The following is a 17,863-nucleotide window of genomic DNA, read 5'->3' as shown; positions in this document are numbered from 1 at the left end:
TTCATTTGTCTTTAAACACTGACATGACAAATCTGAAATCCTCACTATATGCAGGAGTGAGGGAACCATGCTCATTTAAGCACATAATGGAGTAGCAAGTGGCCCAAATTATCTAAAGTGTTATTTCCTCTCTTTTTTTCCCCCCAACAGTGCATAGTGTGTTTGAATATATATCAGGGAACTCACTACATCACATATAGCTTTCTATGTGTCTGGCCAGCTCTTACTAGTATGACATTATTACTAGGTGTCTTGGCTAGGCTGGAATTGAGGCTAACATAGGAAGGGTCTGGGGTTAGATGATATCACCAGAAGTCCTTTGCAAGCCCTGCATAGACAAAGCTTCTAACTTTCACAGAATAATAACTGCTATGAAAAGTGCAGAAACTTAAACAGAGGCCACTCACATCTGCTGATTTGCTGAGGCACTGGAGATCCGAGGGAAATAACTTGAATCCAGTTTACAGTTGTGGTTCAGAGATTTGCAAATATCTCAAATATGAGAGAGAGGAAGGGTTCCAAGCACAAACCACTGTGTGTGGGGATAGGGGTATAGGCAGGTGGGCAGACTCCGAAGCAGACCATAAACACTAAATGTTGATTCTAAGTGCTACAGGAAGCTATTCTGATGCTCTTCCTCTTTCTTCCCTCTTCCTTTTCTCCTCATCCTTCTTCATTTTTTTACTTCTTTCTTCTCCTTCTCCTCAAAACAGCAATACTGCCCTTTGAATTTTCTAAACACAACAGGTTCATTCCCACCCCAGGGCCTTTGTACGTGCTCTCTTCCGTGTCTGGATTGCTGTTTGTATGACTCACTCCTTGTTGTTTAAGTTTTGGCTCAGATATTATCTCTTTAAAGAGGCCCCTCTGACCATCAATTTCTGTTTCCCATTACTTTTGCCTGATTTTATTTCTTCATATACCTTAACAACTCTCTGAAATGATCTTATCATCTGCTTCCTCGAGCTAGCATACAAGCTTTATGAGATTCAAGGACTGTGTCTTATTGCCATTCTATTTCTAGCGCTCCGAACAGCGTGTGGCTATACCAGGCACTAGATCCTTATTTGTTGAAAAAAAATAATGTGTCATTTAAACCCCAAGAACCCAGGTGTGAGATCTCCCTCTAAGAGAGCTGGATGGAAGGAAAGAAAATGTTTTTTCTCTCTGCCAGAGAGAGAGAGAGGTGAGACCAAGGGATGGGGACAAACGGCAAGGAGCTCCAGGAGGCTGAGGGAAGAGGTCAGCAGTCACATGCATGGTGAAAGCTGGATCATTGATGGTTCAGAGGTGAAAAGCAGAGGACAGAAGGCAAAAGAGCAAAGGAAAGGGGCTGCCAGCTTCAGACACTGACTCTGATTATATGAAGAATAGAGCAGAGGGGACTGTTGATCCATCAAATCTAGAAACCAGCTATTAAAGTGACCTTCCCTGGAATCAGCACTTGGTAGGGTCATTTGTGCTGTTCCCAAACCTAGCTATGCATCCGAATCCCTTGGAAAGATTTAAAAAATATATAGCTTTACTGGCCCCACCCCAACAAAGGGCTGGATTCCAGGACTGTATTCTAGGTAGTTTATTTCTTTTTCTTTTGAAATGAGATGGTGAGGCACAAAGAGAAGATGGCCAAAAGGTGGTCACTTTTCTATGAGCATTTTTCCCCCATTACCATCTCTCCCAGCCTCCCGCTTGGACTCCCAGTCACAATGGGACACAGTACAGTGGCCAGTGGAATGTCCTCAAAGCAGCACAATAGCAGCGTCCCCTGCCCTGGCAGTGGAGTGGCGAGGAGAGAAGAACCCGAGCTTCCTTTAGGTGACCACAGTCACGGACTGGTGGAGTCTGAGCTAGGGCTGACTTGGTTTTACTTCTCTGCTGCCAACATCTGCCTTCCATGTAACTTTCCCTCATCGTCAGGTTCTGTCCTTGGGAGTCAAGCATATAAGGTCCCCCCTTGGCCATATATCAGCCCTTGAGGTGTTTGTGGAGAAATAGCTACTATGACTTCTGACCCTTTCTTGAAGCCATTCTTTACAGGATGCTGCTTCTTGTTTCCTTGCACCTTGTACTCCAGATGTGGTCTGATCAGGAGGGAACAAGGCCAAATGATTATCTCCCTTGTCCTGGACACTGAGTTTGTGTGAAGCTTGCCAGGTCTTGTGTTTGCAATTTTGGCAGCTGTACTCTGGGATCACACCAAGCTTATAGCCAGCCAAAATTCCGGTGATTTTCTGGGAGGCCTGCTGCCCTCCTCACACTATACTGGCGTAACTGGTCCTTGAACGTCACATTTGGCATGATTCCCCATTCCACCAGTCCAGCATGTTTGGGTCCACCCCTGTAGCTGTCAACCATTCATGAATCTGGATTCTGTCATTGAGTCACTAATCCACATGATCTAATTTTGGATTATCCACAATTTTAATAAGCCTGCCTTGGAAGCCTTTATCAAAGAAGTTGATAAGAATGTGGAGCAGATTGGGTCTCTGGACAGAGTCTTCTGACATCCCTTAGAATCCTTTCCTAAAAATGATATCTAGTTAAATAGTTTTGAAGTCAACTGATCTGCTATCATCTCAATGATATTTAAATACCAACTGCCACCCTCCTGGTCAGCCACCCCAGTTTAGTCATGAATACTGTTTCTATAATCTACGCAGAGTTATTTTCTTTCTTTGCTTCAAGATTAGTCAGAACTCTTTCCACTGGAAGTGACAGGAATAAAGTTAAACTAAAGCAAAAAAGAGAATTTATTGAGTCCCATATTTAGACAGTCCAGGGGTGGTTCTGCCTTCACGTATAAATGGATCTAGGGCCTCAAGTGGGCGCTCTCTCTCTCTCTCTCTCTCTCTCTCTCCATTTCTACCTTCCCTTCCACCTCCTCTGTCTTGCTCCTTCCAACCTTTATCTCTGGATTTCTGTGTGTTACCCTCATTTTACTTACTAGAGATAAACTTTCTCCAAATGACAGGAAAGATAGCTGCCAATGACCTTCAGTGAAAAACCTTTCAGTTAGTTTGGTAACTAAAAGAAAATCCCTTTCGCTTTAACTCCAAAATGAAAAATCCCAGGGAAGGATTCTGATTGGTCCAGTTTGGGTCACATACCCAGGGGAATGAAGTAGAGACATAGGCTGACTCTGGATCACAGTCATTTTTGTGACTTTATATTTTAAGAAGGAGAGAGGGACTGTGATTACTATCCCTGAAGGTCACATGGTCACAGTAGAGGAAGAAGTGTGGTTCTAAATAGCATATATCCTGTAGAGCTTCCTGCCCTCAGCTACATTCTCTTCTCTGACTCATCCCCAGTTCCCCAGGAGCATCCTTCCCTTTCCTTCCTCTTCCGATCCACATGTTGTTCAGCTCAGGACCCATTCATCTGGCTCCCATGATGAGGTAGCACATGGGAGAAAGAATGAACTTCTATTGTGCTGTTGTAATGTATTTCATATTCATTATCTTCTTTAATCCTTATGATATAAGATGATAATGATGATCCCTATTTTATACAGGAGATTGACTTGTTTTATATATTTATTTATTTTTAATCCTCACCTGGGGATATATTTTCACTGATCTTAGAGATAAAGAGGGAGAGAGAGAGAGAGAGAGAGAGAGAGAGAGAGACAGACAGACAGACATTAGTGTGAGAGAGAAACATTGATCGGTTGCCTCCAGTATATGCTCCAACCAGGCATCAAACCTGCAACCTAGGTATGTGCCCTGACTGGGAATCGAACCCACAACATTTTGGCATATGGGACTACACTTCAACCAACTGAGCTTAATATTAAGCCAGGGCTTAATATATTTTATTAATTTAGCAAACATTTATATATACTAACTATTAAAAATATTAATTTACTAGAGGACCAATGCACAAATTTCATGCAAGAGTAGGCCTTCCTTCCCCTGGCTGCCAGCACCAGCTTCCCTCTGGCACCTGAGACTCGGCTTCGCTCCGGCCCTGGCTTTGTCAGCGGTTCTCAACCTGTGGGTCACGAACAATGAAAATACATCCTGCATATCAGATATTTACATTACAATTCATAACAGTAGCAAAATTACAGTTATGAAGTAGCAACGAAAATAATTTTATGGTTGGGGGTCACCACAACATGAGGAACTGTATTTAAAGGGCCAGAAGGTTGAGAACCACTGGTCCAGATGGACCTCTGGAATGATGCCCAGAAGGACATTCGGTCTAATTGGCATATTGCCCTTTTATTATTATAGATTAATGATCATAATAACAACATGACATAAGTACTATTACTTCCATTTTATAGGTGATTGGAAGCTGAGACATTGAGAGGTCACATAACTTGCCTAAGGTTACACAAAGTGAACAGAGGGGAGTTTGAAGGCAGGTCTGTTAGCTACATCCATTATAAAAAGACAGCCCTTGCAATTTTAAATATGCATGATCTTTAATTTGAAATGTGAGATGTTTCATCTCTGTCAGGGAATTCTGGGAGCATCCTCTGTCGAAGATTATCCAGGGGAACAGTATAATCCAACCCCACTATACACACTTGCTCACCCTTGGACTTTTATCTCTGTCTTCCTATCTGCCAGCGCATCACCAGCATCTTTTTCTGCCCAACCCTGGAGGAGTGGGCTAAATTTTTGTGCCAATTTCTAAGTGAAGCACGTGAGTTGCAGCTCCCCAGAGCCTTGGAAGTTGTGCCGAATAGGCAGTGGACCACAGCATCATGTTACAATTTAAGGCAGAAACTGAGTTCATTGTAGGTGATGTGTGGGCATAAAGGCTGGTACATCTCAGTCACACATAGCAGGTGGATGGCAGGGACTGGCTGTGTGATGGAGCTGGGATCTGCTTCAGGACCTCCTGGTTGAAATTGGGGCTGGGGGTCTGAAACCCAGAGGCAGAGTGGTAAGGGTGATGACACTGGACAAGATCCAATAAGAGTAATGGGCATAGACAATGAATTGGGTAACAGTCCGTCAGAGTTTATATTGGATGGTTGACACAGCAACATTTGAAGGACCCAGAAAGCTATTTGGGACTTAGGTGGAACTGAAGTATTCACATGGCAAGTGTACCAAAAGGTGGGGAAAACTCAACCTTGGTTGGAGATTTGAGGCTAGCCTCTAGTGTAAATTATCAGTTCTCATATAAACAAGCCAGAAAGGCCCTTGCCATTAGCTGGTTTTAAGCGTAGGGCTGTAATCCAATAATCATATAACTTTCAGTCTGATATTCCTAAAACATAAATCTGAATATGACATTCCCCAAACTCAAACCCATCAGTGCCTCCTCATTGCCTCCTGGGTGGTATCCACACTTCTTAGCAAGGCTCTGAAGGCTTTAACTATCTACCCCATGGGTTCCTTCCTCCCCTAGCCTCATAGCACACCCTCCATCCCAGCTGGCAACTTATGAAATATAGAATTAGTTGTAATTTCCAAGGCCAAGACTGGCCTACCATGCCTTTCTCTCTACCTGTGATGCTGTTGCTCATCGTGTCCACTGGACAGACTCTTCTTTCTCCTTCACCTTGTAGCTCAAATGCCATCTCTTCCTTGAAGCCTCCTCTAACTCCCCCAGTAGACTCACCTGTTCTCTCCTCTAGGATCCCAGACCACTTTGTTCATACCTCCATGGTACCTATCATATGTTATTAAAAACATCTGCTGATGTGTCTTTTTCTGCCATCTATTAGACTGTGTGCTTCTAGAGGGCAGAGGCAATGCCTTTTCCCTCTGTGCCTCTAGGGACACAGCATTGGGCTGGCACAGATAAATGCTCAGTACACAAAAAGATAAAGGAAGATAAGATATTACATATGGTAACCCATAAAATCCATGAGAACTTTGGAGGAGGAACCAGAGGAGGAGTAGCAAACTATGCACTAAAGACAAATGAACTCTTTGTCATCCATTCAACAAGTATTTATTGAGGATTTTCTTTATGTTAATAGGTGTGCTAAATGCTAAAGATACAGTGCAGTTCAAGACAGGCTTGGTTTCTGTTCTCGTGGGGTTTACAAATTATTAAGGGAGGCTATCATTTAACAATTCACAAATAATTAAAATTGGGTGAGAGGTATTCAAGAAAAGGGAAGGGGTATTGACTAGGTATATTGTCTGGATGTGAAAGGCTGAGAGGATCTCACATAGCACTCTGTCTTGGGTGTGGTGAGCTGCAAGAAGACTCAGTTTATTATGACTCACTCAAATTCCCCCATAACCTGGCCCTGCAAAAGTCATCCCCAGCACAGTTATCTCCATTGCAATCCTCTCAGTGGTCTTTCATTAGCACCCACTAGAGTTTTTCTTTGAAGATTCAATCATTGTCCCTGAGAACCAACTATTTGAAAATTATTGTTCGTTAATCAGCCTACTGGGCATCATGATCTTCGTCATCATAATCATCATGTTCATCATCTTCTTCATCACCAACATCACCATCACCACCGCCTCCACCATCATCATCCTTTACAATTCTTAAATGCTTTATATGTTCCAGGCACTGTGATAAATGTTTATTTAATCCTTTCCACATTCCTATGAGAAAGGCAATATCATTAACTCTTTTTAAAAATGAGGAAATGTGGAGGTTAAGTAACTTGCCAGGGGTCACATAATTAATAAGTGGTAGCTCTAAGATTCTAATCCAAAATCTTTGTTCTTAACCAGTTTCCTGTATGTGATCATAGGATGGCTGCTCTTTTTTTTATGGACTTTTTTCTTTTCTTTTCTTTTTTAAATCCTTTGTAAGCATTTTTCCTGAATTTCTTGGGTCTCTTAATGGCCTCTCTTGGGAGGCACTTGGAAGAAGTCATTAGAGAGAAAATTCTATTATTTATTGCCATATTTAATCATTACTGTAACTCAGAATACACTGCATATTTGTTCTTTTCAGGAGAGTCATATAATGGGGTCCTCTGAGAGATAGGGGTCTCCTGTTTTCCTTCAAATTATATACTGTGTAATACCATCATCACCTGTGATAATTATGGATTGAAACACCACACTGAGCTCAGCCTCTTGTGGGTTGTATTCTATAAGGTAGAGTCAAACCTTAGTTTTCTAGCACCTACAGGAATGCAGCATTCTGGGAAGCTGAGTTTATGATTAGCCATTTAAGGGTGCTGCACAGATATACAGTAAGATGAACATTTATCATTCAGAAACATTTAATAAAAATGTAATTTACATAGAGAAAAGTTCACTAATCATGCCGCTTAATGAATTATGACATTGAATACACCCAGATCAAGAAAATAGAACAAGCCTAGCACTCCAGAAGCATCCCTGTGCCCCCTTCAAATCAGTACTCACTCTCCTTTTCCACATGTGTAACTGCTGTCCAGACCTCTACATCATAGATTATTTTGCCTGTTTTTGAACTGTATATAAATACTAGAGGCCTGGTGCACGAATTCATGCACCAGTGGGGTCCCTCGGCCTGGCCTGTGGGACTGGGCCAAAACCGGCTCTCCGACATCCCCCGAGGGGTTCCAAATTGCGAGAGGTTGCAGGCCAGGGTGAGGGACCCCACTGGTGCACAATCGGGGCCAGAGAGGGATGCGGGAGGTTGACCGGCCGGGGAGAAACTGCGCGTGTCCAGGATGTGTCCGGCCCCTCTCGCTCAGTCCCGAATGGCCAGACCCCAGCAGCAAGCTAACCTATGGGTCAGAGCGTCTGCCCCCTGGTGGTCAGTGCATGTCATAGCGAGCGGTTGAGTGGCCTTAGCATATCATTAGCATATTATGCTTTGATTGGTTGAATGGATGACCAGATGACCAGACACTTAGCATATTAGGCTTTTATTATATAGGATATGTAAGTGTAATCATATTTTTTATATTCTTTTGTGTTTGTCTTCTTTCACTCAAGATTATGTTTGTGAGATTTATCCATGCTGTATGTACAACAATTTGTTCATTTTCATTACTATAAGGCATTCAGTAATGGTTATTCAGTTGTCCTATACCATGTATTGAACATATTTTCTTTCTCCCATTGCTCTGAGGTACATCCTTTATCATAAATCAAGTTTATTTGTGAAACCTTTTCTGAACTCCAAACTATTCATCTGGCCTATTGTTTCCCTTGCTTTAGTACACTGGCTTAATCTCTATAAATGTATATCAATATCTGGCAGTATAAACGCTCCAACTTTTTACTTCTTTCTCAATCTCCTTAGATATTCTTGGATCTTTGCACTTGCATATAAGTTTTAGAATTGGCTTCTCAATATCATAAAAACATGCTGGGATTTTAATTAGATTGTACTAAATCTATAAATCAATTTGAGGAGATCTGACATCTTCATAACACTGAGTCTACCAATCCATGAATGCAATTCAGTAGGTTTAATTACACATCAGCTCTGTGTCAATTACGGTGCTGAGTTCAGATGTGGTTTTCATCTTTGAAGGATTTACAAAATGGGTTAAAAACACACACACACAAAATATAATTAATGGGATAATCTCACCACTGATGATAATAATAAGAGCTAATATTTATTAAGTGCCTATTATTTGCCAAACATGATTTTAAGGAATTTTAGGAATCATGCCAAACATGATATTAATTCATTTATGCTTCACACATATACTTTGAAGTAAGTTCCGTTATTATGCCCATTGTATAGGTATTTTTCATCTTAACAGGGTCCAGGAAAAAAGAGCACCCAGGTTGTGATGAGGAAATCAGAGGACACATCACACAAAAGGTGAAAATTTAGCTGATTTTTGAAGAAGTTTCTTAAGAATGGAGGAAGTGGAACATTCCAGGCATATGAGGAGCTTGTGGAGAAAAAATACTGCAGGGTGAAGTGATAAGACTTTCCAGGAACCTGCCAGTGAGTGAGTCCCATGACTGGAATGCAGTGTTGGGAGGAGGAGGGATGGGAATGTGGTTGGTGAAGCTGGAGTGATAGAGGCCAAGGGCCTGCTAGTCTATGGAGTGTGAACTTCATGCAGAAGCCAGTGGCTGTGAAGCAAAGGTTGACTATCTGTCTCAGGTTGGCTTCCCCAGAAGCGTACTGCATTCATTTCCTAGGGCTGCCACACATGATACCACAAACCAGAGGCTTAAAACAACAGAAATGTGTTCTCTCACATTTCCGGAGGCTAAAGCGCTGAAACCAAGGTGTCAGCAGAGTTGGTCCCTTCTTGAGGCTCAGAGGGAGCATTTCTTCCATGGTTCTCCTGGCTTCTGGATACAATCCTTGCTGTTCCTTGGCTTGTAGATGCCTCACTCCAGTCTCTGCTTCTGTCGTCACATGGCATTCTTCCGTGTGTCTCCAGGTCTCTTCTAAGGACACCAGGCATATTGGATTTAGAGCTAAGCCAGTATGATCTCTAAACTAATTACACTTGCAAAGATGCTATTTCCAAATAAGGTCACATTTCCAAGCATGGGGGTGGGGGAAGGTCAGGGGGGGAATTGCAACATACATTTTTAGAGAATACGATTTCATCCATAACACAAACCCTCAGGTGAGGATTTGGGTATAGGTGACTTATTAAGGAAGTGCTCCCAGGGAAAAACTAATAAGGGAGTGGGGAAGCAAGATGGAGCGGGGGAGAGTCCCTGACGGGCTGTGACCTCAGGGGAGGTCCTTAAGGAGAAGGAGAGTTTCAGTCTAATCCTGGAGGGCCATTTTGAAGTGGCAGGTACCCCTCCGAGTTGTCTCTCCTGATGCAGGATGTGGGACTTCATATTAGGCAGAGCAGGCTCCAGTGACCTGAGGGTCACAGGTGTTGGCCACTAGAAGCAAAGACACATCAGTGTCAAGGGCACTTTAAAATGGTAAAAAGGAATTTGAGGGGATCTAGGCAGTGCACCTTTATTGTCTGCTCCCCTTCCTCCAGAATTGTGACCTTGAAGACCACCCCACTCCACTTCAGATAGCCTCAGACTGCTTTGGGGGATTCCATCTGTTCCTCAGAGATCTCAGCTCTTTCTCCTGACATCATAACCATCATCCAGTGGCTGCTTGCCACTGCTGAGCACCACAATGTTCTTACTGTACTTTATAGTGCTCCCCTCCCCCCATGCTTTTTTTCTTACTTTCTATCTGACCTTTTATAGACATCAGTAGCCAATAAGAATGCCCCTTTACTTTTTGCAGGATGAACTGACCAATCACAGCATGAGATTTGCAATCTTTGTGTCTCAAAGTTCTCTGAGAGTCACTGTGTTGGTTGCTCATGGATCACTGAACATTATCCAAGATGGTGGTTTTAGTTTTGGGAGTTTTAGGGTGCTTCATTTTCAGGACTGAAACTAGTTTGAGGAATACTAAATGCCCCTCCCCAACAGGGGGTTGCTTATCAGAATTGCATAAATATTATATTTTAAATGAATTGATCATAAATTTTTTTTATGTCATCAACACTTGTGGGATACCCATACTATGAATATACTCATTGTGTGCAACTTTAGGTGGTCTTACTACCTTGAGGCTGTTGTTGACCTCTCTGTGTCTTTGGTTCCTATTTGTAAAGTTGGAAGGCTGCAATGGATGATTCTTGGGGTAGCTTGAGGCTCTAATAGTCTATAATTCCATGTTTAAAGACCAGAATCTTAGCACTTTGATAAGGCAGTAAAGTAATTTAAGCCTTGATTTATATAAATTTCAAGAAACTTGAATTGAGTGTCTATTCGATGCCAGGCTCTGTGCTAAATGCTGGGGATACAAAGATAATTAAAATCCAGTCCCTCTCCAGCATTAACGGACAGTACAGTGGAGAAGGCAGATAAAAAGGGAATTTCAATTCAGTACAAAAATTATAGTAAAAGATTTTCATCTCTGGAGATTGGGTATACAAAGGGAGGGTTGACTATCATTGCTGAGAAGACACTTGAACAGGATTTTTATGAAAACATAGTTCTCTAGGTAAATGTGAAGAGGAAGAGTATAATGTAAATTCATAGCCCCAGTTGCTATCACAAAACTCCATAATATAAGTTTATTTCCAGTTTATGCAAAATACAATATGGTTGTCTCTGGTCAGTGAGTGATTCTTTGTGGTTATTCAGAATCCCAGGTTCTTTGTATGTTGTGGCTTCTTCTCCTTCTCCCGGGACACCAGTCCTCTGCCATATCCCTTGCATTTGGCAGGCAGAGGCAGGAGAGAAGAGTGGAGGATCAAATGGAAAATGTATATGTGTCAGGTTGGAGGTAGCATGCATCATGTCTGTCCATGATTTCCACCTAATTGCAAGGGAGGCTGACTATGTGGTCTAGCCAAGTGCCCACAAGAGAAAGGAAATGTGTTTTGGAGAACACAAGACAGTCTCTGTCAATATGTGCTGTGAGCAGCTAGATTTCCCTTGGGTCAGTCTAATGGAAGTGTACCATTAGATAACTGTCAAGATTAGAGTTGCTCACCAGGGACTATCTTTATCAAATCATGGTTACTGGGAGAGAGCTCACCACAGTCTTGGTTGGTTCAATAATTCCTAAGTGAGAGAGCAATTCAGGCATTTAGCAAGTTTTGAAATGTAAGAGGGAACTGGGTGGAGAGAATGAGAGTTCACTATTTAACTGGACAAGCCTTTCCCACTGTCCACTGCCCCTCTAATTCACAGGTCTGGAATGCTGATGGAGAACTCATATCTATCCATTTCACAAATAGAGGCAGTGGATTCCTGTGCTTATAATCTGCTTTCTTCTCTCTCCACAGTGACACTTTCAGCTGCTACGCCCTCCTACTTCAGAGGGTTTACACTAATTGCCCTCAAAGAACACAGAGAGGGTGATAAGGAAGAAGACCATGCTGGCACCTTCCAGGTAAGATCCTTTCTGGGCTTATCCATGGTCCTGGTAGGTAGAAGCCAAGAGATAGGTGGACAAACTGAGAGGCCTGAGTAAAATGAGGGGTGTAGGTGTCTGAGGTGGCTTCTCGTGCAATTCCCTTGACCATTGGCGAGGTGGGTCAGGTCTACTTGAAAGACCCATCATGGAGTAGGCAGCAAATGCCTCAAATCTACCTTAAGGAGTTGGCCACTAGGCAGGGCTTTTCTCTGGGCTCACAGTACCTCTAGGCAGCAGACAGTCAGCTCGGTGAGAGCGCTTGGAACCCGGGCAGGCCCGGCTGTTTTTCCTGCACAGCCATTTCATGAGTGACTGGCAATTCTCAAGTGTAAACGGAACAAGAGCTTAGGATGGCCAGACTGGACGGAGTTCAAAGCACAGGAGAAGGACTATTAAGGGAATGACGGGATTGATTTATGGGGGAAGATTAAAAGAATTAAACATGCTTTGCTTGGCTAAATGAACAGGAGTGAGTTTAAGAGGTGGAAATGGTCTTTAAATGTCAGTCCTCACAGAGCAAGCTCCTCCCGGAGAGGCTTCATCTGACTTTGTACAAAAGGGCACAGCGCGATGAAAGTGGGTCAGGAGAAGAAAGGGGATCGCAAAGGCGCGGGCCCTGACAGTGAGTCATATTTCACCGCGGAATATTCTGCTAACGGAAGTGGCAGGAACATCATTCCTTCTCAGAGGCTTCATAAAAGGCCGGCAAGTTGTCAGAACATGTCCCAGAAGGACTGGGCGATCCTAGGAGGGGGCCTGGCCAAATTTGTGGTAACCATTACGCCTCTCAAGTTTCCATTGTTCTGGAATCCATTTCTAACTGGCATTTGCAAACTCAGAAGATTCCTTAGACCCATAGCTGGCCGCTGGGGATGCTGGTACAATACGTGGGCTTCACAGAGGACCCTGCCCCAAAATATTTTCCCCATTCAGATATATGTGTCAATCCCTTGTGGCCAGGTTGTAATTTTGAATCCTGTGATTCAAAAAAATTTCCATTTTCTAGGATTTTGGGTTTCTGACCTAGTAGATCTGTTAAGTCCATGTTCATTATAATGTCCTTCTGTATACCTAGATGGCAGGAACTTTCTTGGCATGTATCTGAAGGAGTTACTCCACAATAATACTAACAACAGTATTAACAAATGTATATAAGGTATATATGTATTTGGGTACTTACCATAAGCCAGGCACTAGGTTAAGTGCTTTATTTTATCTTGGTTTATCTTAATTTAATTAGCTTGCCTTATCTTAGTTTTATTCCTACTTTATAGATCAGGAAATTGAAACTAGAGAGATTAAATCATTTGCCTCAATGGCTAGTAAATAGTAAGACCAGATTCCTCTATCAGGTGTCTGATTCCAGAAACTAAATCATTTCCTTAGATTATTTTTAAAATATATTTTTTATTGATTTCAGAGAGGAAGGGAAAGGGAGAGAGAGATAGAAATACTAATGATGAGAAAGAATCATTGATCAGCTGCCTCCTGCACGCCCCACACTGGATGAAGCCTGCAACCTGGGCATGTGCCCTGACTGGAATTGAACCATGACCTCCTGGTTCATAGGTTGATGCTCAACTACTGAGCCATGCTGGCCAGGCATAGAATATTGCATAAATTCCTGGCACAGGTGTGCTGGGACAGTGTCAGTTAAGTTTTCCATTACAAGAAAAGGAAGGTTTGGGCATGCATTCAGCCCATAATGCATTCAAATATATTCCCTTGTTCTTGTTGTGCTAATTTACCTGGAGGTGGATGATTTATCAGATTCAGGCAGCTGAGAGATCTGGGTACCTGAGTGTTGGGAGTGGTAAAGTTCTAAGAAAAGAAAAGGTGGGGGGTGGGATGGAGGCATGTGATCTTAATCTTCATGTAAACAAATTCTATCTGCTTTAAAATAATGCTTAGAGTTATATACCCAAAAGGGTTGGAAGTAGGACTCAAACAGGTATTTGTACATGCGTGTTCATTGCAGCATTATTCACAATAGCCAAATGTCTATTGATGGATGAATGGATAAACAAAATGTGGTATATACATACAGTGGAATATCATTCATTCCTAAAAAAGAAGGAAATTCTGACACATGCTTTAACATGGGTGAACCCTGAAGACATTTGTTAAGTCACAAAAAGACAAAAATGTATGATTTCACTTATATAAGGTACCTAGAATAGTCAAATTCATAGAGACAAGAAAGTAGAATAGTGGTTGCCAGGATATGTGGAAGAGGGGAAAACAGGGATTTATTGATGAACAGGTATGGATTTTCAGTTTGAGAAGACGAAAAAAAGTTCTGGAGATAAATGGTGGTATGGTTCACAACAATATGACTGTACTTAATGCCACTGAACTGTACACTTAAAATGGTAAGTTTAATGTTATGTGTATTCTACCATAATTTAAAAAATGATGCCTGAGCCTGGCTGGCATTGCTCAGTGGTTGAGTGTCAATCCATGAACCACGAGGTTCCCAGTGTGATTCCAGATGGGGACACATGCCTGGTTGTGGGCTCAATTCCCAGTAGGGAACATGCAGGAGGCAACCGATCAATGTGTCTCTCTCATCGATGTTTCTGTCTCTCTTTCCCACTTCCTACCCCTCTCTCTAAAGTCAATAAAAACATATTTTTAAACAATGATCCCTGAGTTAGGCCAGATGGATACATGATGTAGAGTTAGGCCTGTGGAGACATGGCTTCTCTTTCTTTAAGGCTGTTCTGTTTTAATTCAATAGATTGATATTTCTCTCCAATTTCACTGTTGTTTCTGCTCAGTTAAATCTTGGTCCTTGAAACTGACTGGTGAATACAGAACCCTGCTCACAGTGGGCAGTGAGTAGGTGTTTGGTGACTAAATGAACAGATTATTTTTCCAATCAGTGTCCGTAATTCAGTCCTACTTGGAATTTTTTCAGAACTCATATCTCTTTGTGCATACCTCCTTTTTCCTTCTCTTGGAACTTCTAACATCCTTTCTTATTACATTTCAATGGTTCTCAGAGTGTGGTCTCTGGGCCAGCAACAGCAGCAGCATCTGAGAACTTGTTAGAAATACAGAATCTCAAACCCATCCCAGACCTACTGAATCAGGAGCTTTGAGGGTAGGGCCCCCTCAGTCTGTGTTTTAACAAGCCCTCAGGGGGAAACCAATGCACTAGAATTTGAGAACCAGTGTTGAAAAGAGACACGGATCCAGCCCATCCAACATGAACTCCTCCATCATCGCATCAACACATCTGTCTGCTCCTATCCATCCTCTCACTGCTTCCACCAGCCCTAAAGAGATCAAAGTAGGAAACAACTATGGAAAATGTCCAGCGTACAATAATAATGCTTGTGTGCCAGATGTGGGTCTAAGTGTTTTACATTTATTAATTGATTTCATTCTCAGAGCCACACTATGAGATAAGCATTATTGTCCTGCTTTTCACAAATGAGGGAACTGGGGCCCAGAGGAATTAAGACCGATTCAGCTCAAAGTGACAAGGCTGGGATTCAAACCTACTCAGTCCAGGTCCCTGTTTCCAACCACAGGGTACACAGCCTCTCAATGTGCACTTGTTGGGTGAAAACACAAGGGTATGCTATGACTTTTTATGGAGGTAGTTTCTGTGCCAAGGGCTTTATATACATTTTCCTACTTAATTCTTGCAGCAATGTGAGGTAGCATTGTTATCCCCATTTTCCAGATGATGAAACTGAGTTTCTAAGGGGAGAAGGGAGCAAATACTGTGCCAGTGATTTTCTCACTTCACCTCCCCACTCCTGCCCTACCTTGTGTATTAAACGCACACTCCACTTGGGTTCCCATCATCTCAGACGTTAGAGGGTGAGGCATCACAGCTCATGCCTCCGTCCTACCACCCCTGCTTCAGACATGCTGGTCTCTGTGGTTGGCCCTCCCACTCTAGCATAGAAGTATTTTCTCTCTGTGCCAGAGCTGTCATCTAAAGTCATTCATTTATTCATCAGCATTGATTGTCTCCTACATCCGAGGCACTGAGGTTGGCACTAGGGATATGATGCTGAGAAAAACAGATGTAGTTGCCCTCATGGAGCATATAGTGTCCTCCTTGTCACTAGACCTGAAATGACCACTGTGACCAACAGGTATGGTAGAAAGACAGCAAGTCATCAGCTGTGACATGAGTAGATAATCAGAAATGACAAAGGCCATTGTAGTTTTAAAAATATATACATTTAAAATATTTAGATACCCTTCTTTGTTAACATCCTCACTCTAAATCTGACAGCTTTGAAGACTTAACATCAACAACAAAATTCTAATACTCTTTAAATTTAGTTAAAGTTTACATTCTTAATTCTAAAAGTGACTCTGAAAATGGGTGATTTTGCTTCTAAAGGAGTAAGCCCTTACACAGAGAATCCAGACTCACCCAGTACAGAGACAACACAAGTGAACATTAATCCCCTTTACACTCAGTGGGGGACTGGAGCTGCTGGGCACAAAAAGGTAAGAGTTACAACTCTCACCACTGGGCAGAGGGCCCACGAGAAGAGGTGGGGCTGCCTTCTCTGCTTGGCAAACAGGGTACAGCGTGCCAGTGTTGGCACCGGCTGGGAGATCTGTCTCTGGCTGCCAGACGGGAGAGACATAGGAATCTCTCTTTGATGAGCTGGTTGGGTATACTCATGGTTAATTGAAAGTGACAAGGAATGCAGGGCTGGGCTGCCTGTACAAAAGTAACCCACCCATCCTTCAGTATTCTATTGCTGAAAGGGAACTGCTCCCTGGAATGCTCACGGCCCAGCCGACTTCCTGGCTCGCTGTCCTGTGTCCTTCAGGTCTCTGCTCAGATGTCCCTTTCCCAGGAAGGCCATCCCGCGCATCCAATTTGAAGCATCATCCCTCCTCCATTCCACCCCTGAGCTATATTCCCTATGCTTCTTCCCCACTTAATTTTTTTTCATTGCCTTTATTGTCACCTGACATGCTATCTATTCTACGGGTTGACTTGAGTATTTCCTGCCCCCTTCCCCTACACTATAAGCTCCATGAAGCAGGGATTTTTATCTGTCCTGTTTGCTGCTGGAAATGTGCCTTGCACGGAATAGACACTCAAATATTTATGGACAGAATTTTAAGCTGCTATTATATAGTACTATTGCTTTATTTAGTTTTAATTGGAGGCCTATGTTATCAACTAGTTTAGGTTGCAGTCTGCCAATCAAAGGAAGAAAGACTCATTATAAAGGCCTGTTAGCCTGAGAAGATCCCTTATCAATACCATACAAACAAGTATTTTTAATAGATAATTATTTCATATTTTTAATCACCTGTTTCTGAACTATTTTCATTATCTCTTCATTAACAATAACTAGTTATTAGCATTTAATGGATTCTGAGCCATGTGATAAGCTAAAAGAGTTTTTGACACACTTTTCAAAAACTAAAATGCTATTATTGCAAGCCTATTCTTAAGAATTCTTAGTTTATAAGAAAACTGTTCTTGTTACAGTCACCTAAGCTTAATCATGCACCTTATAAGATATTAGTATTTTTTTTATCTGCCTTTCACTATTGTAGATAGTGGAGTAAAAACAGTTCTTATATAAAACCTTTTTTCTTTTGTTGGTATCATTTGCTAGAATACATTCCCAGAAGTGTAATTAAAAATGAAAAGGATCTGGACATTTTTATGTTGTTGATGTGTATTGTAAAGGTGATTTCTACACCCTACCTTTCTGAAAAATTTTTTACTCAGCACTCTTTTCAACAACTTGAATAGGAGCCCTCCATTATGGTAGCCACACTCACTGATGTGAAGGAGAACATATATTTCCATATCAGGACTGGGCACCACAGGAATTGGACAGGTGAACTTGATGGACCAAATCTAGCAAGATGAAAGCCAATGGGGGAGCCAAGAAAGTCACCTACCTAGATCCAAATTTCAGATAGGGTGATCAGGATGGCCTCTCTGAGAGGTGATAAATGGTACAAGAAGAGAGATTAGGATTTGTGTCCAAATATTAAACTAACAATACCAGGATTTTAAGTTGCCTGTAAGTTTAGAATGTATCATCCATGA

At 42.1% G+C, this 17,863-nt stretch overlaps 1 protein-coding gene across 1 annotated transcript in view; it reads left to right on the top strand.

Annotated features, from left to right (window-relative positions):
• Positions 1-17,863, top strand: part of SPON1 (spondin 1, extracellular matrix protein) — a gene marked incomplete at its 5' end in the record, with an annotated part of 256,193 nt that overhangs the window by 9,925 nt on the left and 228,405 nt on the right. Inside the window, 2 exons of the mRNA XM_005885895.2 lie at positions 1,183-1,186; positions 11,675-11,781. Of these exons, the coding sequence (XP_005885957.1) occupies positions 1,183-1,186; positions 11,675-11,781 (111 nt within the window). The remainder of the gene's footprint in view (positions 1-1,182; positions 1,187-11,674; positions 11,782-17,863) is intronic.

This window comes from Myotis brandtii, unplaced genomic scaffold (genome assembly GCF_000412655.1).
Source record: "Myotis brandtii unplaced genomic scaffold, ASM41265v1 scaffold934, whole genome shotgun sequence".
Lineage (NCBI taxonomy): Eukaryota > Metazoa > Chordata > Mammalia > Chiroptera > Vespertilionidae > Myotis > Myotis brandtii.
Note: the sequence above shows the minus strand (reverse complement) of the source record. Positions and strands in the feature narration are given on the sequence as shown.